The 23,788-nt window shown below is 46.9% G+C and overlaps 1 protein-coding gene across 5 annotated transcripts in view; it reads left to right on the top strand.

Moving 5' to 3' along the window:
• ADAMTS3 (ADAM metallopeptidase with thrombospondin type 1 motif 3) overlaps positions 1-23,788 on the top strand; it is a 69,072-nt gene that overhangs the window by 36,163 nt on the left and 9,121 nt on the right. For all 5 annotated transcript variants that reach the window (XM_017837964.1, XM_017837962.1, XM_017837965.1 and 2 more), the window contains 10 exons: positions 15,863-16,053; positions 18,163-18,246; positions 18,355-18,511; positions 19,082-19,187; positions 19,572-19,715; positions 20,115-20,247; positions 20,674-20,787; positions 21,423-21,568; positions 22,321-22,496; positions 23,337-23,470. In XM_017837964.1, the coding sequence (XP_017693453.1) occupies positions 15,863-16,053; positions 18,163-18,246; positions 18,355-18,511; positions 19,082-19,187; positions 19,572-19,715; positions 20,115-20,247; positions 20,674-20,787; positions 21,423-21,568; positions 22,321-22,496; positions 23,337-23,470 (1,385 nt within the window). The remainder of the gene's footprint in view (positions 1-15,862; positions 16,054-18,162; positions 18,247-18,354; positions 18,512-19,081; positions 19,188-19,571; positions 19,716-20,114; positions 20,248-20,673; positions 20,788-21,422; positions 21,569-22,320; positions 22,497-23,336; positions 23,471-23,788) is intronic.

Raw genomic sequence — 23,788 nt, 5'->3', positions numbered from 1 at the left:
GCTGGAGCTTTTGCTTTTAATTTAGCCTTCTTCTATAAAATTGAAACTTAATTGGATTCTCTCAAGTTCTTGATTGAATATTGGTTTGTGGGATGGGTTTTTTAATTCTTTTTTTTTCAGGTAACAGTTTGCTTAATCAAGGGAAAAGTAGTCAGCAAAACAGAACAAGAACAGCACAGCACGGTACAAAGGAGAAGGAGCGTTGGTGATGGATGTATTTAGGAAGGAAAAGCAAACCAAGACTTCATAGCTGAGGAAAAGCTTGTAATTTTTTTTTTTTTAAGAAAGAAATTTGAGCAGGAATGGATCAGAAGTGTGAAGTGAGTGATGTGCTGTGTCTGTGTCGGGGAGGTTGCTCTTACGGCCCGATGATGGCAGTGGGGACATCCATCTGCTTAAGTCGTCTTCTCTTCTTGGCAATAACAAAGGAAAATGATTCTTAAATAAAACCAAGGATAAAGGCTTCATTCCAACTGCAGGCACCCAATGCCAGAGTAGTAAAACACACAGAAAAATCTGTATGAAGGGAAAATTGAAAAACTGGAGACAGGTCAGTACATGCAGCTTGAGGCCATTCCAGGGCTCGTACAGTTTTCCAGTGAAAACTCCCTGTGCCCCTAAATTGCATAGGAAGAAGAAAACTTTGAAGGAACAGTGGTGATAACGGGCAGCAGAGGTTTTTAAATACTGTGAAAGCAGCTGTTCCCACATGAAGAAGCCTGTTTGGTTTAGAGATGATGTTCTCGGAGAGGTAAAGACATGCCAAGGAGAGGGTCACCCTTTGGGTGATCCACGTGGGACTGAGTTCCCTCCCTTGGGTGAGAACTGACTCATTTCTCCTGCTGAGTTTGATTAGAAAGATGCACCTGAGGTGGTTAAAAGTGCTCTGAATTTGGCCAAGGGACCAGGGTGGTGTAAAATGGGGTATGTACCAGGATGTATGTACCAGAACATCCCTGTCTGGGAATATGGGAATGGGAAGCAGAAGAGACTGCCTTATCAGGGTGAGTTTATGTGAATTAAAGGTCCGGAACTGAAGGAAATGAGTCCTCCCACAGCGTGCGGGGGCTGAGCCTTGTTTATGTGTTTTACATGCGCTTCGTACAAATTTAGGACCGAAATGACAGCACTGAGAGACTCTTCCACGGAAAGGGAAGAGCCTTCTTTAATCAGTCTGTTCTACAGTTGGCTTTTTAATCTATGTCTCTGATGGGAAAACGAATTAAAATTTAGCAGTTTGTGTCCTAACATCAAATAGTAATTTCCGTACCCTGTGGCTCTTGCCAGACTTTCTACCCCTGAATTTACTACAGTTTTGGCATTTTTCCCCACTGAGAGATACCTGGTTTTTAATGGGTATTTTTAGAAAGATTTTAGAAACAGGTAAGGATCCAAACCACAGGTAATTTAATTCAGCCATATCTTTGAAAATATCTGGATGACATGGAGGCATCCCTGATTTATGACAGAAAAGGAAGATGGATCTGGTGTGCTTTGAATGAGCGATTTGGATGCTGTGCTCCTCCTTTTGGTGGGGTCCTGTGGAGAAGCTCCTGCTGTACCACATGTATTGCTCACTGCATCCTCCAAAACATGGTGTAAATGAGAAGTAAACTTATCTGGTTTGTCTGACGTGGGATGACCCAGAACTGGGCAGCTGGAGCTGCCAGGAATGCGGATGGGAATGACTGACGTGAGAACATCATCCTCGTAGTTCACGTTGCTCCCCATGGACCGAGTTTCTTCAGACCCATTTCTGGGTTACACAAGCGCATAAATCTTTCCACAGCGCAATAGTAAAACACCACAGAGTAACAGCATGACCCAGCTGTTGTTTGCTAAGAAAACGGGGAGGGGGGGGGAGGTTGCCAGAATGCCTTGTCTAATCATTCTTTGGAGTATTCCAATAACATGGGACAGGATCGGCGAGATAATTTGAGTTCTGGGGGTTATTAGAAGTCACACAAGTCTGAGCTTGCAGTTTGAGTTGGAAAAGAGGGAATTGAAGTCTCAGGGAAGCTGGTGACAGTGAGAGGCTGACCTGTGGGAAATCTGGGTTGGATTCCAGCAAATACCGTGTGGTTTGGGAAGAGAACCCAGTGAGGGATGAAGAGCTTTGCTGGCTCGGACCGTAGGAGGAGCCAAGGGAAGCGTTTCACTGGTGCGTCTTCCTTTGCAGGGCCTGTTTTTAAACATTCCCTGGAAAAGTTTGAGCACATACCTGTAGGAGGGATGCCAGTAAGGGCTTGGGTGCCTCTCTAGTGTCTCCTTCGGTGTCTTAACTCTCCACCCAGACAACAAGCAGGCTGCTGCCTCCCAACAGTTAGTGACATGCCTGCAGGGAATAGGTTTGCCCTTCCACTCGGGCACTTGCATCCTCCATGGAGGACAGGGAATGATGGGGTGTGAGAAGGTGTGAAATCATTAGCAAGGGCTCTTTTTGTATGAAATGAGTATATAATTGTGGTCATAATACAAAATTTGGATCGCCGAGTTTGAAGAACAATTTGTTTGCCAAATAATTGCGTTCTGTAATCCTACAGATATCAAATAATAAATCAGCACCACCTGGTTATTGTAAATTGAAATGAAAACTGCGAAATACACTGATCATCTTGTGCAAAATGCTAATAATAACAAATCTTTCAGGTGCTAAAAAAATCAAGTGCAATAGGTTTAAACACACTGTAAACTGAGCTTTTTCAGTCTCTTCTGGAAACAGTTACAGGTGATACAAGGCCATCCTAGGAAATTTGTGCTTCCTTAATGGAGAGCTCTGCTCTGCCGTTCCAGTTCTCTTCACGAGTAGTTCCAGGGAACATAAAGTCACAATTTCCAGGAGAAATAGCAGTTGTGCTTTTCTCTGCTCGACAATAAATCTGTCAGAGGTATTAAGGTGAGAGGTAGCAGTAACTCTGTTAGTGGTGTAGAGAAGTGAGAGTCAGTGACTGTGGCTGGTCCCTGCCCTCCAGCAGCTCATGAAGCCTCTGGGCCTCAAGGCTTTGGGTGTGTTTCCTCCCTTTCATGGCAGAGTTAATGTTGTAATCGTTTACCCGTTTTCACTTAGGTTTTGGACTCCCTAACTGTGTCCAGCTACAAAGTAGTGCCTTCTGCTTCTTCCATTTCTGGGTGTAGATTTTCATTTGGCTTTGAGTATCTTTGATTTGATGATAAAGATTCTCTGTGGGGGTTTTTTCACTTGCTTAGAGCAGAAAGGAAGCTCAGAGCCAACTCACGGTGAAAATGAGTTCTGATCTTCCATGTTTCTTCACAACATAGGACAAATATCTCAAACTTAACCTAGAAATCATCTTGCTGGACATGGAAAATTCAGCTGGTACATCTAGACTGAGAGCAATTCCAAGTATATATCTTGCTTTCATTTCATCTGTGGCAAAAGCTGTTTTGAAAATCCGTGAGAAGTATCTTAGAGTGAAAGGGTAACTCTTTATGCTCTGTGGCTTATGAGGAGAATATAACTGATACCATCACAGATGATATAACTAGTTTCAGCAAAAGCCCTGGATTCCTTAGGTCTGTGATAGCAACAGATAACCAGTTCACAAGATAATTTATTTCCTAATTTTTTTAGTTTTGCCATTCTCAGTTTTAACCAACAGGCAGAGAGTATCCACAGACCATATGATTCATTTTGGTAACTGTTCTAAATAGAACCTGAACAGTCCTTGAAACTGCACTTCCATGTCCCTGGGTTCTGCTCAGGTTCTTCCACAGCCAACTCCATGTTCTTTTTATGCCTGATTACAAGTGAATTTGCAAACAGATGCATTTGGGCCTGTGCTTTGGTATTTTAATGGTATTTCTCAGTTTGCTTTCACAGGGTTGATTCTTGATTTATTTCAAGCCCTTTTTCTTAATCAGTTTGCAGAGTTTTCCCTGCCAAGAATAAGTAACAATATATTTTCATTACTTCCAGCACTTCAAAGCTTCCAAGTTTCTGGTGCCGAGAACATTTACTACTAGAAGTAAAAAGCAGTCTTCCTTTAGTTAACAGTTCTCTTTAAGAGGGAACACAGGGGGAGATAAATCAATTAAAAGGATCTGGTCTTTGAGGGCTCATGCAGCACTGTGCCATGGTTTGGTGGCTCATTAGACACTGGCTGAGTTGGAGGAAGGCTGATGAAGTTCTGACCTCCTCAGATCTGCTTTGTTTGCTCTTTTGTCAAACATGCTCTTTATTTTTGCTGGCGAGACAGACTCATCATTCATATTTATTTTTTTACATCTGAAGTTTGCTGGGCTGCTTGGAAAAATAGGACAATGAAAGCCATCTGGGCATCCCATCCACTTCCATTTGGAAACATCTGCATCGTTATTAGGAACGTCTCACCAGCACTGCAGTGAGCAGATGTGTTCTCTCTCCATCTCCTGGCTCACTTAGAATTGCTGATAGTGAAAGAAATTTGATAGGCATTAAACCCCAAATGCCTGTTTCTTGATCAGGCCCTTTAATACCACTGATTTAGGATGTTTGTTCCTGTGTAAAGAAGAAACTTGTGGCATTTGTGGGAGGAAGTGATGGAGACAAGCCAGCAGTGTCTCTCCTGCAGGTCATTCCTTGCCTGTATCTGTGGGATTTAAAGCTGAGCACTTGTATCCTTGAACCTTTGCCACGCAGGTTGACTCACAGCTGTTCCTCAGATGTAAGGCTCCGTGGAAACCCAGCATCCTCTGCCTCCAGCTGCCCTGGCTCCCTTTTTAAAGCCTTTAAGAAATTAGGCTTTACATTTCTTTAAAGAGAGAGAAGTCCCTGTGTTGAACTTAACATCCCTTTCCTGAGGCTCACGGGTGATGACACCGTGCGCAGGTGTCCCAGCTGCCAACATCTCCAGAGAACTCCATGGTTTGCATTCCATGTGCAGGTTTACAGTGAGAGTAGTGAGGCACTTGCACAGGTAAAAGACTGGACTCTGGCTCTGATGCCGGGGAAACTGAGGCAGCAGCTGGCTTTCCAAAGCAGGGAAAGGCAGCTTTCATCTGTGCTGCTGGACAGTGAGTTCCCTCAGGTGATTTCCCTTGGAAGAGCAGAGTTGGACAACAGCATCTGTAAAACCTTCAGGTACCTGGGACACAATAAGCTGCTTTTAGCACCTTCTGTGAAGGTTTATTGGGGATGATGATAGTATCTACAGCTTGAGTGGGATATTCAAAGACACTGGAGGCTATTACCCTGAATACAGCGGGTAAGCTGATGCCCAAGGTTTGGAAAAGGCTGCTCCACAGTGGCAGAGCTTCAATCCAAATTAAACCTCCCACATCCTGAGCAGGTGCTCCATGTCACTAAGGACTTGGATGTTCCTTGTTTTTCAGGATTTTCAGTACAGCAATGCAGTGATTGCTGTGCTCTGGGTGGGTTATTGAAGCTGTTTGTTGTCCCAGCCCAAGACCCCCTTGGTGCAGATCCGCCTGGGGTTTTGGGGACCCCTTCCCCTGTGGATGTGGGGTCTGAGGAGAACGGCCTCGTGCATATTTGTGCCCTTATCTTGGACACTCTCATGGTCCACGGACTGTTGGGAAATATCTCGGGTTTGGGACGTTTGTTGCTCTTGGAATGCTGACTTACAGTGCATTCATGGAAAAAAAAGCAGGAACCCAAGTTCAACAGCATTCAGTGACAGTTTATAGTTGGAGCCTTTCCTTTATATTTATGCCAGTGGAATTTTGAAAAACGGCTGAAATTCCATGTGGCAAGAAAGAGGGGCTTATTATCCGTGACTAATGCTTGGATGCACTTTTTAAAATTGGGATTATTTGCTGTCCTGCCACTTCAGCTCTTCTCTTGTATCGGTTGGTTCTGTTGTTTCCTAATTTGGGACAGCTTTTCTCCCACCTTTGATTGTCACTCTCGCATCACTTTGGGGATCCAGCTACTGCAACCACACTATCAAACTGGGATCCAGGGTTGGGATAAGCTTGCCTTTGTGTTAGTTAGGGATTGAATCCAAGCTGAAGGCTGCATTTTTGGATGACAGTTCCACAAACCGTACTCTTCATTTATTTTGGTGCCTTGGGCTGTCTCGCTGCTATTTCTACAGTATTCCTGCACTCCTGCAACACAAACAATATTCGACTAAGCAGTTCTTCTTTGTAAGTCTAAGTCATTAGATTTATTGATTAGTTTGAGAGGCCCCTTTATGTGTCTAAAACTAAACCCTCAGGTTGTTTTCCCTCCTTTTGAGGAGGAGGACTTTCTCTTTTTGTCATATTTCTAGTCAGACCCATTGTATATGCTATGGAAAATTCTTCCTAAATCTTCTCCCCTCTCAGGTTCATCTCTTTTTTTATTATTATGGGGTTTTTTTCACCATCTCTGTTAGCTTTCCACCAGACCGAAGGGCTCGTTAAAGCAACACTGTGCAGGAAATGGAGAGAGGCGCAAGAATGGGACCCTGCTTGCCAAAGAGGGAAAGTTGGCAGCTCTCCTCTCACAGAGAAATTCCTTGGATTCGAGGAGCAGCTTCATAGAGAGAGTGTGCTACTGAAGGGGCACGAAGTGCTTCGTGAAGTGTCATTCTACAACTAAATGGCATTTTGGATATTCACGCATTGTGGTGAGGTTCTAGCAATAATGTTCAGATGTATCCAAATTAATTTTAACATAAGAGGTGGACATCTATGGTTTTATCTGAATGGCCTTGAGTGTCAGGAGGGAGAAGGTCGGTTCTGGGCAGAAAGAAGTACTGATTCCCTGTGGAAGACATCTCCAGCAGACCTCACCTCCCATGGCAGGCAGCAGGGATGAACCTTGCCGACAAAACTCCCTCTCCTTAGTCACAGCTTTTTCAGGTCAGAACAGGAGAATTTATGATTATGACTCTGTGCTATTTTGGACGGGATCGAGATGGGGAAAAGGAGAGGGGAATGATCAAAATATCCTGTGTGGAAACAGTGTGAGTTATATTCATAACACATCTGTGCGAGGTGCAGGCAAGGCTGGCGCGCTCGTAGGAATTTGGGGAGGTGGAAAGGAAAAAAAAAATGCCTCGTTGTGTAAGAGTCTATATGAAAAAAAAGGGAAATACTGAGGGGGATGGATCCATAATGAAATAATTCTGTACCAGTTTCTGAGGGCCTGTGTTTGGGCCTTGCAGGAAACTCTTCCCCTCCCTGAATGGCGACAGGAAAGCACAGGTGAGACTCTAATGTTTGCAAACCAGTTCTGTGGTGTGACAGTCAAAATTAACCCTCCTAAGCTGCCTGTTTGCTCTGTTTTTCCCTTAAAATCAGTATGTCTGTAATGTTGGGCCGTGTGGTTTTTATAAGGGTATCACACTCAGGGTGTACTCTATGTAATTATAGCCAGAGGTGTGGGCAGGAGAGCTCTGCTCCATAAGGAATTGGGAGGTTTGAGAGCTGGCTTTCAGTTCAGGATTGCTCCCTCCCTGTCAGCCCTTCCAGCTTTAAAATCCTCTCTTCCAGAAGATGTGTGACTAGGAGAGAGCAGAGGCTTTGACTGGCTTTCTGTGATTTCACAAAATCTGCCTGTGTGACATTGAATATTATTTTGCAACAAAGAACCAGAATTTGTCAACCCAGCACAGCTATCTGGAATATATTTATAATCCCCCACTCCATCTTCAGTATTCCAGCCAATTCTTACATATGAGTTAAAAAATTAAGCTTTTCAGCTTGTGATGGGGTTGATGGGCAAATGAAGTTCTGCAAAACTTCAGTTTCATATACCTTAATACCTAAATATAGTAATGTACCATATCTGTCTAAATGTATCTGCCTAAATGCACGTATCTCATAGGATCATGGAATCCTGGGCTGGTTGGGGTGGGAGGGGACCTCCCAGGCATGCAGACAGGGCTCTGCTGCTGCCTGGCAGTGGTGGAGGAGCCCTCCATGGACGTGGCCGGTGTCGCTGCAGGTGCACGGGCTCATCGCAAGGCCGGGCTCCAAAAACCAGCTGTTGGGCTTTGTCCTGTCAGAAGGTTGGAATCCACTTAGTGCCAACTGAGCAATTAAGGACAATTATGCTTTCAGCTCCATTAAGGAGTCCCAGGGCAGTGAGACCTGGGAAGGAAGCGAGCCGTTGTCGCACACCCGCGCTCTGTGACTCATTTGAAGTTCTCTTTGTCTCGGTAATATGGACTGCAGAAATATTTTCCCACATTTTTTTTTCCAGTTTTACACACTCAGTTATTCCTTTTATGTGAGTGAATACTCTGAATTCCAATCTCCTGTCTCCTTTAAACGCTGATCTCAGCATAAACCATCGGACAGCTGTGTCTGCCTGTGGTGTTCCCATCCTTGGCTTCCACCTGCTCTGGTGGCCGTGCAAGGGAATCACACTGAGGATGCTGGACTCTAATTTTACCTTTTATACCTGTGAAGATGTTCACTGAGTTTAGAATGGAGCCAGGCCCAGGTATTCTTTCTGTTTTACCTCTTCTTTGAACGTGTGAGACCTGGAAAGAAATTGCTTCAGTCCCACTAAATTCAGAAATCTTTGATTTCTTTATGTTCAAAACTTCTGGCTTTGGCACTTGGACAGAGTTTCATCTCTTCCCTTCTCCACTTCTCATTTGGCCTTTCAGAGTTCATGTGTTCAGTGGTTGGACTTGATGGTGTTTTCCAGCCTTAATGATTCTCTGTTTTGTAACAGGTCGAATGTCCACTCCAGCCAGTGTCCTCCAGATCGATTATCCCGATTCTGGAGCTCCATCATAAAGACAGGTCGGGGGAGGACTGCCAGGGCAGCGGGCAGGACGCAGGTGCCAGTGTTAACTGGTGCTTATGTTGTGATGGCAGTGGTCTGCCCTGTCTCTCGGACACTCTAGAGAACTCAGAGCAAGTCCACGAGAAGCGTGTTCATGTCTCTCTGCTTTTACAGGAAAAGCATTCAAAGCACCTTTTTTGGTCTTCCACTGTTGCCACCAAAGTGTCCTTCAGCAGTTTTGCAGTAGCAGGTTGCCATGCCCCACCTTGTCACCAGTGATGTTCTTCCCTTGGATTTTTACAATGCGTTTTCAGTGTGGGTCATTAATGGAAAAGCTGAGCTGCCCTGGCTGCTCCCGGCTTTGCTCTCCAGCTGGACAGCACTTCTGGCTCAGGCCAGGTGGGTCATGCAGAGCCCTTCAGCTGAAGCTCTTCAGCTTCTCCATAGGCAGGAGAATGCAAATCTGTCCTGGAAAAGAGCAAAGACTGTTCCCTGAGCTGTTGTGAGAGATTTCCCCTTGCATGGATCACAGTGGGAGAGTTTTCTCCCTGAGTGGATCAGACTGGCAGGCCTCAACCACGGGGATTTTGTGTCATTTGTGGGGCTGCTCCAGAGCACAGATTTTCGGATATTTAGGTGAACTATTAACCTGCACATTGGTGGCTTGTACAAGTCCTTCCTCAGCAACTGCCAGGCTCCATAGTTCATCCCCAGGAGCTGGGCAGGGCTGTGTCTGTACTGCTGTGTGGGCAAGGCACAGCTCCCCGCTCGGAGTAATCCCCGTGGAAGGAAGCGGGGCTCTGTCCCGAGGTCCCACTGTTGTGTCTGGACAGTGTAGCTGGCTTTGCCGACTTGCAGAGGCTTAAGGCAGATAAGGTGATGACTGGAGGGTAATTGCTGTTGACACAGAGCACTGGGCTGCTCTGTGACAAGCAGGGCTGTGGCTGGGCCTGCACTGGCCGGGCCGTGTCCTCTCACACCATTCCCGTGGCAGTAACAGGTCCCAGGTCTGTAGGAACACAGTCCTTAGACAGCTTTTAAAAATAAGCAGCTGTATGTAAACACAGGTCTCCCTTTATCCCAGAGAAATGAGCAACCCAAGGAGTTGTTAGTGCACTCACTGTGGAAACTGCCCCAATTTGCCCCATTCTTTGCCACTGAAAATTCCTTTACTGGCTTGCCCAGAGAACCTGTGGCTGCCCCATCCCTGGAAGTGTCCAAGGCCAGGTTGGACAGGGCTCGGAGCAACCTGGTTAAGTGGAAGGTGTCCCTGCCCACGGCAGGGGTTTGGAACTAGATGGTCTTTAAGCTCCCTTCAAACCCCAACCCTTCCATGGCTCTCTCCATGCTTTCAACCAGCTGGCAGAAGCTGGCTCAGATGCCAAGGACTAAGGAATCCAGACTGGGATTGAAATAATTTTAAGGCCTTGCTATAACTACTTAGTTAATGAGCACTGAGGGGCAGCATCTCTGCCAAAGCAACTTCCTCAAGCGCTGAAAGCTCCTAGTAGTGGTCAGCTGCTGAAAACACCTGTTTGAAGAGTTTAGACCCTGGAACTCCTCTGAAGCCTGTTGGAATCTCAGGGAAGCTGTCCAAAAGTGCTGAGAGCTCAGGCTATCCAGCATTTCTTCTTCCAGTAAGTTCTAAATTAGCAAATAAATTATGAATGCAGCCCGTGCTTTCCGAATGTGGTGGGCTTTAGGGGTACCTCCCTTTTTGGATTACTCTGTCCTTTTATAATGCATTATTCCACTTAGGAATCTGAGGATGCTTTAAGTGTGTGCCTTTCTGAAGTAAAAGTGATTTTTGGGTTGATGTAATGATACATGAAGGCATGAGTGCTTTTCAGGTTGTTAATGCAGAGCTCTCTGATGTTCCTGGGAGATCGTCTGACTTATAAAGGCATGGACTCAATGCTCTTAGGAGCTGGAAACTTTGGAAGTACAGGGCTGGCCACTCCAAGCTGTAGGAAATAAGCCCTCCCATACCCAAACTGCATTTGGTTCCAGCAGCCCAGATACTCAGGTGAGCACCTCAGCAGTGGGCCAGGCTGCACATGGTTGCTGACTTACTCTTTCTCCTCTGCAAACTGAATTCCAGAGCCTCTGCAGATGCTTTTTTCTTACTTCTGGACTTTGATACAGCTGATGATTTTGCAAAATGGGACTTTTTCCGTGTTATTTTTCACCTTTTTTTTTTGCAGTGGTGTTTAAAAGGCTCCACTGATATTGAATTGCAGAACTTGGTGTGGCGTGAAGTGACAAAGGAATGGATTTGCTTGGTTTATGTGTGTCTAATCTGTGACCCACAGACTTCTGCGTGTCCTCTTTTTGTATGTAACCACCAGCAGAAGGTGTCCCTCAGGTCTCCTAAAAAGCCAGGCCCAAATGCTTGAGTCTTCTTCATATATCCCAATAAATTATGGCCTTTATCCAACAGAATATTCTCTTGGGATTAAAGTAGATAAAGTCTCTGAACTATATGTGTAAGCTGCTCTACTGGAGAAAGAGGGACAGCTTGTAGTAAAGACTTGGAATTGTCAAGAGGCTGTTTTTATTACATTTTAGGAGATGCAAAGTCCTTCAGAATTCAGAGTCAAAGCAAGATTCCAGCCCTCCTCACGATCCATGTAACCAGGGGGTTCCCCTTTCTGTGGGGAAAAGGGAAATTCCATAATTAAGTATTTTGAATAATGGCATGTAAGAATATATTTTTAACCTGTTCTAAAAAAACTCTAGAAACCAAAACTAACCACCAAATCATCTGTACCTCCAAAACAAAATTATGATGGAATTCTTGCTATATATATAGAGAGAGAAATAAAGAAATGTGAGAGGGGAGGATTTTTTGCTACTAGGAAAGCAGAAATGGTAGGAGATGTGGTTTATAGTTGTAGGGTAACTGTCTCTTGGCTAAGTTGGCTGTTAGGGCTAAAACCCAGCTAAAAATAAGGTGCAGAGCAGATGAGCCAGGGCAAGGCCGGGCAAGTCCCGAGGCCGTGTTAAGCCAGCGCGGAGCTGTGATCTGGTATTAGTGGTGTCCAGGCGAGGTGGTGCCGTGTCCGTGGGCTGTGCAGAGAGCAGGCTCTGGGCTGTCACCCAGGGGCTTCTCCTCTTTGGTTGTTCAATGTCTTCCCTCAGCTTTTCATTATTAGAGAGCAATAGCACTTACTCCAAACAGGCTCGGTTTGATCCTGAGCCTTATTCCTCATCTTTTGCTTGCATGTTAGAACCTCACAGAGACATTTCCACTGCCAGCACCATCACTACTACATTTCCACAGGTCTAAAAGCACTTTCAACAGGAATCGGGTAAGTGCAGAGCTGTTGCAAACTGTCCAGGTAGTGTGTCAAGCACGTTCTGCAGCACTGAGAACTCTGGAACAGGCTGAACTTCCTCCTTTCTTTTTGTATTCCCAGTTTCTGGTCATGGGATGGAAAAAGAACAGTTAATAGCTGACCTAAATTCAGGCATATTTAATTATAGTTTCCTTAAGTTCTGGCTATGTTCTGTGTGTGTTTGCTGCCAGGTATGGATAACCTGCAATCCTAGAAAGCCTCATGCCAGGTAGGGAAGCGATGACAAGAAAATTATGGGGTAAAATTCCAGCCATTTCCATTGGAAAAATTTATCCCGAGTTGGCTCTATTCAAATACATAGAGGATGATGCCTTTCTACGTGGCTCCCTGAGTGTGCCCTGGCATCGAGCCCTCGTGTAAGTGAGTGCTCAGAGCTGGTTTCGCTGACGGCGCGTGGAAGGGGAGAGTGTGGAAGGGAAGAGCCTTCCCGTGATGTCAGAGCAAGGAACACAGTGCAGGAAATCTCCCATCCTTCCCAGAATCATTCTGCAGCTGGAATTGCTCAGGTACCAGAGAAGCACATATTTCATGGAAGCAGTCAGCACTTCAAAATGTTTTGTTTTCTCTTTTAAGTCTAAACAAAGTGAGATGGGGTCTGTGTTTGTGGCCCATGGAGGCTGTGCATTTCACAGCTAATCCTGCAGAGCCCCAAGATTCAGACCCTCCTCTAATCCCTGTTTGTTTGTAAATCTGCCAGTCACTGTCTCTCCCAAGGGTGGAAGAGAACATAAGCAGAGGTAATTCCCCGAGCTTAATGATTCTCAGGAAGGTGAGAGATACCCGGGCTTTTTATGAAGTCACAAGAACTTTTTTCTCTCTTTTCTTCATTCCTCAGTGTGGTGAAGTTGCTGGTGTCTGAACCGGCTTGCTGGCATTTTTATTTCCGTTAGGAAATGCTTTAGTGTCTGTCCTCCTCTGACACCAAGACACCTTTACGAGGGGTGACACCACCACCAGACCCTGTCTGCCACATCCTGAGACCCTCACAGGTGCAGCAGCACTTCCATGCCCACGTGGTGGACAGCATCCAGCTGATGGGGACTTGGCAATAATGGATGAATGGTTGGACTTGATCTGAAGGGCCTTCTTTAACCTCAAGGATTCTGTGGTTCCATGACAAGAGATTTGTTTTCGGTTGGTTTTTTATTGGTTTGGTTTTTGCTAATGCTCAAGTAATTGTTCCATGTGCCTTGAGGGGAATGTTGAATCCGATGTTCTCCTCTGTGTCGCTGCACCGTGTTTCTGCAGCAGCAGAGCTGGCTTGCTTTGTGTTATCAAAATTTCAGAGATAATATTTATTTATTGTGAAATATCCCAGAGAGATGCCCTGCAGGGGCTTCTGGAAGTGCTTCACGGATACAGCCTTGAACATACAGTGAAACACGGAGTAAAACTGTGTATTTTTATGGCCAACTGGCGCGGCTGGGGTCGCTGCAGAGACAAACTCTTTCCTCAGCCCCCAAAAACAAACAAGCAGAAGTTTTGGCAGCAGTTAAGCAAACAAACTCTCCTCCAGAGACACTGACAATATTAAGGCCCTGAATCCAGCGTTGAGACTGCAGGTCCCAATGTTGGTGCTCCACATGGGAAGGGGCTCGGGGCAGGGTCCTCGGCACAGGACACATTCTTCTCATGCCACAAAACTGTGGTGGTAGCATTAGAAACTCATTTGATGCTTCTGGAGTAAAAGGCAGTTTCAGGCAATTTGTAAGAAAAGATAAGGGAGAATGCATAACTTGCCAGAATTTTGTTTCTTAAGAACCTTATAAATCAAAGCCCATGAGTTGCAGCCCATCCCAGAGCCTAATGAGGACGTGCTGTCATCGTATCTCAGCCTGACTACCTGGGTGGTTTCTGCTGCTGATGGCTCATAATGAGGCAGTACCAGCAGCACCACACAAATGTTGCATGTACACAATTCTTCTGGAGATCAGTGAGAATTCTGTTGGAACTGCTTGGAATTTGCATTTGAACTAAATGATTCTTCTTTTCTTCCCTGGTTTTTCAAAAGGCACACTTGAAAATAAGCCTCTGGAGGCAGCGACAGGATGGACTGGCCTAGTTTCCTTACTTTGAGAACTGCAGAATGGAATTTTTTAGTAGCTGCAGAACACATCTGTCCTTAGGGACTCTTTATACATTAACACACTCTTTGGCAAGGGACTTAAAATTGATCTCAGTTGGTTCCAAACTGATTTCTCATTAGTTTAATTCTGAGTTAGTGAAGGTGTGGATCTTCCCTAGACACTTTTCCTATCTCTATATTCAGGAAAAGGCTAAATTAGGCAATTGAGCAAGTAAGCACATAGGAGGACCATATATACAGAGATAGATTTAAGAGGCGGCGTGTGTGTGTGTGTGTATATATATATATATATATATATATATATAAAAAAGGAATAGTGCTGCTATCAGTGTCATTTGTAGCATAGAATTCAGCCCACGTGTTTTACAGTATAAGATGGTGAGAGTCTCCCATGTGAGCAATGCTGAGGGTTCTCTTCAGGTACAGAGAGGTTTGGCTGATGACAGCGTCGATGGAATTAGAATTGGGCAGATCATGGCTTTCTTTAATAACACAGAAAGAGCTGTAGTTCCATTCTTCCACAGTTTCACTCCAGGAAAGTTATTCTGTAACCCAGAATAACCATTTCCCCTGGCACGAGAGCACAGGCTGATCTGTTCCTGCTGATACCATCGGGATGTAAGTGATGCAGGTGACCAGCAAAATAAAAAAGGAAGACATAACGAGCCAGCTAATTCCAGAATGAGATTAGCACGGATTAGTCTGTCTAGCCCAAATCCCCAAACAGCCAGACTGGTTCTGTGTGTTTCTTCACTGTTGCCTCATGTGTTGTCTTTCTCCCAAGTAACAAATGTTTGGACAAGAGGAAACAGCCACGAGTTGTGCCAGGGGAGGTTTAGATTGGACATGAGGGAAAATGCCTTCAGAGAAAGGGGTGTCCAGCCCTGGCACAGCCGCCCAGGGCAGTGGTGGTGTCACCATCCCTGGGGGGATTTAAAAGCCACGGGGATGTGGCATTTGGGGACATGGGCTAGTGGTGGCCTTGGCAGTGCTGTAGGAGTGGTTGGACTCGATGGACTTAGATCCCTTGTATTCTGTTAAGTGCTTGGCCATGGATGCACCCTGCAGCCTTTGAAACAGAGCTACTGGCAGTACATGTAACCTGGGATTGATCCTCATTGTTTGACCCTGAAGGCACTGAAGTGCTGGGTTATGGAAAACAGACAAGGGAACGGATCAACCCCTTGTGTTACCCGGTATTTTTTGGACAGGGCACGGCAGTTAGGGAAAGGACCCACTGCTTCACTTCTCAGCTGGGTTTCACTTGGATGCTGTGCTTGGCAGCTTTGCCAGCTGCAGCAACTTTTGGAAGTGGAGCTAGTCTGTGATTTTCCCACTGGTGTGCTGTCCCAGGGTGGGCATTCTTGAGAGCACTGAAAACAGGGGAAGGCACACTTTGTGGACTTGCAGCCTTGGCATTCACGAATTCCAGCGTGGAGGAGAAGGGCTGCAAGTTGTGCCGTTGCTGGGGGAAGTGCCCCGTTACACCACGAGTGGAAGGCAGGACTGTTCCTCTCCATCTGCTGGATGCTGGTTGCTGAAATGACTTAGTAGAGCAGGGAGATCCCTGTGCATTTATGGGAAGAGTGGGGGAATGGGGATGCTCCCAGCTGGGACACAGGAACAGCCACAGGGGCACAGGCTGCTCCAAGCCCCGTCCAACCTGGCCTTGAACACTTGCAGGGATGGGACAGGAACTAGGACTCGACTGATGCCTGACTGTCCTTGCAGGGTCCCTCCTGGGGGCACTGAGTTCCCTGCACGGCCACGTGGAGCAGCAGCTGAACGAGACCCTGCGGCGCCGCCGGAACGCGGGAGACGATGACCACAACATCGAGGTGCTGCTGGGGGTGGACGACTCCGTCGTCAGATTCCACGGCAAAGAACACGTCCAAAACTACCTCCTCACCCTCATGAACATCGTGAGTATCTGCCGCAGCTTTTTTGGGAATGGGAGCTGCTCTTGGGAGCTTTCGTAGGAGCACCTGGCTTGGGAATAATAGAAATGGGATCATTTGGGCTGCTACTGAATATGGATTTCTCTTTTCAGGATGTTCCTTTCTTTCATCTTTTCCACAGTAGTTTTCTAGGGCATGACGCATTCGAGGGTAATTCCAAGAATTTGGAAATAGTTGAAAAACAGTAAGGAAAAAATGTAAACTTGATCCATTTCTAGTAATTCTGAGCTCCTCCTGCAACGCAGTTCTAGAGAAAACCTGGCCAAAAAATAAACATGTAGAGAAAAAAAGTGTTCTAAACCCCCCGTGGCTCTCTTGACAGAGCAAACCTCCCGGTAGTACAAGTAGAAGATCTGTCTTAGAAACTGTGGGATCGTAAGGTTTTCCAGGAAAGAAAAACAGCCTCCTAAGGACAGAGATGAGGAATAGGCTTCTCATTAATAATGACTTGATGGACATGGGAATGATTCTTGTATGTTTTGCACTCACCTTTTCATTCCTGGAATTTTTTTTAAATAATTGCTTAGGCTTACAAATAATCTAAATTTGAGAATTTAGAATTTGAGAGGAAAAAATTATCCCTATATGAATTTAACCCAACTAATGTGTTTTCCAGAATAACTCAGGAAATAATTTCTTTTTCCCCACGTACCCCATGGTACATCAACAATAAAGCTCCATTACACATTATTGCAGAATACTGTCTTTTCAGTTTTAAAACCTTTATAACTCTGTGAGCAGCAGGGCTGATCCATGTCCCAAACCACTTCCATGTTTTTTACATGCCTGAGGCTCCATCTGCTGGGAGCAGCTGTGGGGCCAGAGCCAGGGTGAGCTGACACCCAGCTGCCCAAAGCCATCCAGAGGATGGGATAAAAGGGGGTTATGGGGAAGTCTTGAAGACTTGAAACCTTAGGTCAGTTCCAGGGTCCTTTTTGTCTCCAGGGAAGTCACTCCTGTCTCTGGGAAACTCCCTGCTGTCTCTTGGCACAGGGGAAGTTGTGAACGCTTTTCCTGGCCCAGCCCTTTGTGGGAGTGATGCTTCTGCATGAAGAGAAGGAAATAGGAGAGGAATAACTGACCTTTGGGATAATTGCTTCACAGGACAGGCAGCCTGAGCTCTGTGCTCATTCCCTGTCCCACTGTCCTGCTGCCACTGCTCTCAGCCCCAGGGATTGCATGTTTAAACCATGGGCTCAAATCCTCGTGTCCACAGTCTGGAAACCTCCCAGTGACCTTTTTCCCTGAGGGGAAGAGGGAAGTTCTGTTTAGCCAGACTGAAAAATAGAAACCCTTCTAACTCCTGCTCAAACCCACCGGCCTCTGAACAGGGGTGTTTGTTTCTCACCAGTTGCCCACAGCATAATATTTATTTTGTTTTTAGAGGGATGAGGAGCTTCATTGAGGACCTGCAGATGTTTCACACTCTGGTGCCAGGATATTTCTCACCTTCCCAGACACAGGGAAGGGCCTCAAAGAAGGACAATTTTTGGTTTATCTGCATAATTCTGTTTTTCTAACTTCCCTTCCACAAGGCCTCTTTCTAGTACAGAAGTGACCACAGAATTCTAATTGATCTTGAAAAAGTAGGGCAGCAGCATTAATTGCTTTCTTAAAAAACTACACTTAAAAACAAGAAGCACTGGAACTGTTCCAGGCTGGGTTGGACGGGGCTTGGAGCAACCTGGTCTAGTGGAAGGTGTCCCTGCCCATGGCAGGGAGGTGGAACAGGATGAGCTTTAAGGTCTCTTGCAACCCAGAGCAGTCTGGGATTCTGTGATTTGCAGCATTTGAACTTCAAGTCTTTTCCCCAGTACCCTTTTCTTTGGGCCCTGATCCGTGAAACTTAAAAGGGAACCTTGACATGTGCTTCCCAAAGTTGGGAAGGGGGTATGTGGCGATGGGAAGTGAGTCTACATTCCTCAATGTGTGGAAATGATCCGAGACTTGAATCCTCCTCTGAGAGGACTGTAGTGGAACAAGCACTTGAAATAACTACTCCGTGGCCTTGGAAGTTCCTTTGGTGTCATCAGTGGGTTGTTTTCTTTTTAATTTTCCCTGTTTTCCCCTCAGGTGAATGAGATTTACCACGACGAATCCCTGGGCGTTCACATCAACGTCGTGCTGGTCCGAATGATCATGTTGGGGTACGCAAAGGTCAGTGAGCCGGCTCCCCACCTACAGCTCCTGGGCAGAAAATCCACCCTCTGTGTGGTTTCCCTGCCTGTGGGTGGAGCTACTGGCTCTAAGGTGTTGCCCCTTCAGTCCATCAGCCTGATCGAAAGGGGGAACCCCTCGCGCAGCCTGGAGAACGTGTGCCGCTGGGCCTATCAGCAGCAGAAGGCGGACCCCGGCCACGCCGAGCACCACGACCATGCCATCTTCTTAACCAGGCAAGATTTTGGGCCCGCTGGTATGCAAGGTAATGCAGCTGACCTGGAGCAGAGCTCTCTGGGCTCGGTGTTTCTTGGCTGGCGTCTGCCAGAAAAGAGGAAAAATTGGGAATTGCATTGTTAGCACTTCCTGCTCTTTGTTCCACGGACTTTTTCAAAAGCAAGGAGACCTTGCCATGAGTCCTTGCCCTTTATGTCCAACTGTAGGTTTAATTTTTATACTTGAGAGTTGTAAATCAACACCTCTTTACTCTCTCTGAGCTCCTGTGTTTGCAGGGATCACTGGGAACATTCGATGTACTTGGTGTTCCACTTCCCTTTATATTATTGCATCCTTCACTGCAGATTTCTGTTTATAGACATCCCAGCCACTTTGACACCTGCATCCATCTTTGGGACTCAGGGAACTAATGCTAATGGGCAGGATTCCCCAGGTGTGGGTTGTATCAGGGCAGGCACTGGTCAGGCTGAGGAGCTGGGCAGGCTGCCCTGGACTCAGAGCAATTTTAGCTTTTCCTGAGGAAAAAGAAGTTTATTGGGGGGTCTCATTTAAAATCCACGTCCTGGGCACAAGACTCAGGCCTGGTGTCTCTCCATAGGATACGCTCCTGTGACGGGCATGTGCCACCCGGTCCGGAGCTGCACCCTCAACCACGAGGACGGGTTTTCGTCAGCCTTTGTTGTTGCTCATGAGACTGGGCACGTGTAAGTGTAACTTTTGCAATCAGATCACACCAAAACGTGCTGCTGCACCTCCTGCTTGCTCCAGGGGGGTTGGGTTTAATGGCTCTATGGAAGCTGTCCTGGTTTTATTTCCGTCCCCTAGGAATGCAGCAGTGGTTGAGGCAATGAAGAGACAAGTGGTGGAAGAGAGGAAGGGGAGAGAGAGGGGGAACTTGTTTTGTCTGGGGTGAGGGAAGGGTCAGGAAGGCACCTGGGAGGCCCAGCAGAGACAGGAGCTGACTGTGCATCCTTCACTGCTGTCTCCTCCCCAGCTGCCTGGGCTGGCGAGTCAGACTTGGCACCTCTTGGAGAGCTGTTTCCTTACAGTTGTGTCCCACTGGCTCTGAGAGGTATTCTTTGTTCCAGGCTGGGCATGGAGCACGACGGGCAAGGGAACAGATGTGGGGACGAGACGGCGATGGGCAGTGTCATGGCCCCCTTGGTGCAGGCCGCCTTCCACCGCTACCACTGGTCCCGCTGCAGTGGCCAGGAGCTCAGGAGATACATCCAGTAAGGCCTCCCTGCTGCACCCGGGCTCTGATCCCTGTTTTTTCAGGCCCTTTTTCCCTTCAAATCTGTGTTAGAAAGGCTCTAACCTATGAATGCTGTGTGCTTGTTGGGGGCTGTCCCATGGCCCATCTACTGGGGATGGAAAGGCAGTGGAAAGACCCCTCTGACTCCAGTGGGATTTGGAATAGGCCTCTGTCATAGAATCCCAGAATGGTTTGGGTTGGAAGGGACCTTAAAGCTCATGTGTTTCCATCCCCCTGCCATGGGCAGGGACACCTTCCACTAGACCAGGTTGCTGCAAGCCCTGTCCAACGTGGCCGTGGACACTTCCCAGGACGGGGCAGGAATTAGGAGTATACATTTGCTCATGCTGTTTTTTTCCTGTGTCTCTTCCCACAGCTCTTACGACTGTCTGCTCGACGACCCTTTCGAGCACGACTGGCCCAAGCTTCCTGAGCTGCCAGGCATCAACTATTCCATGGACGAGCAGTGCCGCTTCGACTTCGGTGTGGGCTACAGGATGTGCACAGCGGTACGTCCCGGGGGGTCTGGCCTGACTGGGGAGCTGCAGTGTGTCATAACTGAATAATAATCATTGGAGGGCAGTTAATGGAGTATTTAAACAGAGCTCTGAAGAGCAGAGGGATATTTATGGGAGAAACCCAGTCCTGTGGGATAATGGGCAAGTAGGTGGCAGCACAATCCACGTGCCACAGACTGGTGGGAGTGATCCCGAGGAAGAAAAGGAAAAAACCCCTCAGTTTCCTCCCTCTTCTGGGTGTCTCCTTTCTTGTCACTGGCTCAGGGCTGGGGGATGCAGGGAATAAGCACTGCCCTGAAGATACGGGACTCACTGGTGTGTGTGAGATGGACTGATGGAGTGGGTTGGATCCTTATCCCAAAAACCCTAAGTAACCTCAGGTTCTGCATTTCATTTTCCGCCTCTTGTGGGTTTCAGTTCCGAACCTTTGATCCGTGCAAGCAGCTGTGGTGCAGCCACCCCGACAACCCCTATTTCTGCAAGACCAAGAAAGGACCTCCCCTCGACGGCACGGAATGTGCCCCTGGAAAAGTGAGTCTGGGCTTTGCACTGTGTTTGTCTTGGGGAAAAAAACCAAGTGTTGTTCATCTGAGGTAAAGGGCACAGAGAGAAACAGAGGGAATTGCTCAGCCTCTCTTGGGTTGAGCGAGAGGATGGGAAGAGAGGAGGCTGTGCTTTCCCACTAGGATATTCCATGAGCTGTACAAGGTCTGCTGTCACATGTTTTGGGCATAGAAACCCCAGTGGAGGTGTAACCCATTCTGTGACCCTTTTGTTATATTTTTTGGGTTCTTTCCTGCAAAGTGTCCATCAAGTATCTTTAGGAATCCAAGGATGCAGATGATGCCATTCCTGTGGGGTGGCTGCTCAGAGCTTGTGGTCCAGACCCCATGTGGCAAATGTTTGTGTAGGCTGAGGAGTAGCACTTGATTTTTCTCTTTAATATCCCCATTAGTGGGTGTCCTGCTGCCAGTCCATTTTTAGTTATCAAATTATACTCAAATACCTGTTCTTTTAGCAAATTCCCTGTCTTCTGGGATATTGGAGAGTCACTTTTACCATCTGAGCGTGCCCCAGGCAGCAGCAGAATGTTCCTGTACTGTGATGATGTGTTTGATTTGGGCTTTGTGTCTGTTCTCACCTGTTTCCTGCCCCAATTCCCTCAGTGGTGCTACAAAGGTCACTGCATGTGGAAGAACACCAACCAGCTGAAGCAGGATGGACACTGGGGACCCTGGACCAAGTTTGGCTCCTGCTCCCGGACCTGTGGAACTGGGGTTCGCTTCCGCACGCGCCAGTGCAACAACCCAATGTAGGTCTGGGGTTTGCACCCTCCTGGGGGTCCAGGGAGGGGCCATTTGAAATGGTAATTAGGGTTCGGGTGGAGATTCTGTTCAAGACCCTGGAAATTGGATCATTTTCGTGGAATCAAAGAATCTCACAGAATCATAGAATCATGTAATGGTTTGGGTTGGAAGGGACCTTAAAGCCCATCCAATTCCAAACCTGCCGTAGACAGGGACACCTTCCACTGGATATAATTATATACTTTTTTTAATACAGTAGAGCTATATTACATTAATTATTATTAACTATACACCAGAGCTGTATTAAAAGTACATGGAGTTTTATTTATTTTTTTTCATGTGACATATTTCTAGGGGTTTTGGGCTCTGTAAAGAATTAAATGGGAAGCAAGCCTTGGAATTAATAGAAGTGGGTGCACACATCATGCAGAGGGAGATGTTGTAAAAAATATGTATTGGTCACCCTGGAAATTGTCAGAAAGAGTACCAAGCCCCCCAGGGTGCTCAGAATCCCACTGGAACTGTGGGGCCTGGATAAGTGGATATAGAGTTTTACTCTTGAAGGAACTATGGGAAAGGCTACAGTTTTAACCTGAATAGTTATCTCAGGAGCCAGGCTTAAATTACCTGAAAATAAATCTGATTTTCTGAAAGATGAGGGCTCCGTAAGTTAAATTTCACCTAAACAGAGCCTTACTCCCCTCACAAGGAAGAATTTCTCCCTAATGAGAATCTCTGGGATGTTTTCTCCGCACAGGCCCATCAACGGAGGTGACGACTGCGCCGGGGTCAATTTTGAGTTCCAGCTGTGCAGCACCGAGGAGTGTCCGAAGCACTTTGAGGACTTCAGGGCACAGCAGTGCCAGCAGCGCAATTCCCACCTGGAGTTCCGGGGCAGCCGGCACCACTGGCTGCCCTACGAGCACCCCGACCGTGCGTCCTGCTCTGAGCCTTTAGTGCCACTTGAAAGGGTTTGAAGCCATTCCCCTTGGCCTGGATACCGCAGGGACAGGCCCAGAACTCCCAGAAAAGCAAATTAGTTGGTTTATCCCCCCTACCCCCTCTGTTTGTTTTATCTGAAGATCACCAGTTTGGCCCTAAAGCCCAGATTTTAACCCCCAGATTCCCTGCTCTGACCCAGATTTCCAATCTTTAACCTAAATTACTCATTTCCCACGCAAAATTGCCCATTTATCCCTAAAATTGACACTTTTGACCCTAAGTTCTTCAGTTATGTCTAAAAATCACCAGATTTGCCCTAAATCCCTGATTTTAACCTCCAATTTCCCACTAACCCAGATTTGCCCTTTTTACTTTTAAATCCCCCATTTTCCCCCAAACATGCCCCTTTATTCCCAAAATTGACCTTTTTGCCCCACAATTGCAGAATTACATCCAAAATCACGAGGTTTGTCCTAATTTCCAATTTTAATCCCAAATCCCCAGTTTTACCCCCAAATCCCCCAGTTTATCCCTAAAATTCACCTTTATGACTCCAGAATTGCCCATTTATATCTAAAATTGACCACCAGTTTTGCCCTAAATCCCCGGGTTCCCTCCCCAGACCTCCCCATCCCACCCAAACTTCCCCATCCCCCCCAGATTCCCCACTTGTTCCTCCCCAAATCACCCTGTCCCACCGCTCTGCCCCCATCCCCATTCCCAAACCTGCCTGTCCTTTCTCACTCCTCGCTCTGTCAGCGGGATATTTTTCGGGAGCACACCTGGATCATTGTCCATCCATGCAGTTCCTTCTCTTCCCTGGCTCCACAGCTCCCAAGAGATGTCACCTGTACTGCCAGTCCAGGGAAACCGGGGATGTGGCTCACATGAAGCAGCCGGTGCATGATGGGACTCGCTGCTCCTACAAGGATCCCTACAGCATCTGTGTCCGTGGGGAATGTGTGGTGAGTGGCAGCTGCCCCAGGGACAACCAATGGGAACAGCTCAAGGGCAGAGAGAGACTTGGCAGAGGTCTCTAAATTCCATATTTGCAGCATCGCGTTCCTCATAATTCCTGGAGACTTAAATTAAATTAGAGAACAGCACAGACCAGTCCCATGGAAATGCTCCACTTCTCTTCCACTGATTGTTTCGTATTATGGAATCCCAGACTGATTTGGGTTGGAAGGGACCTTAAAGCCCATTCAGTGCCACCCCCTGCCGTGGGCAGGGACACCTTCCACTAGCCCAGGTTGCTCCAAGCCCCGTCCAACCCAGCCTGG

This window comes from Lepidothrix coronata, unplaced genomic scaffold, assembly GCF_001604755.1.
Source record: "Lepidothrix coronata isolate B3197 unplaced genomic scaffold, Lepidothrix_coronata-1.0 Scaffold318, whole genome shotgun sequence".
In the NCBI taxonomy this organism is placed as follows: Eukaryota; Metazoa; Chordata; class Aves; order Passeriformes; family Pipridae; genus Lepidothrix; species Lepidothrix coronata.
The sequence above is the reverse complement of the archived record's forward strand: the minus strand, read 5'-3'. Positions and strand labels throughout refer to the sequence as shown.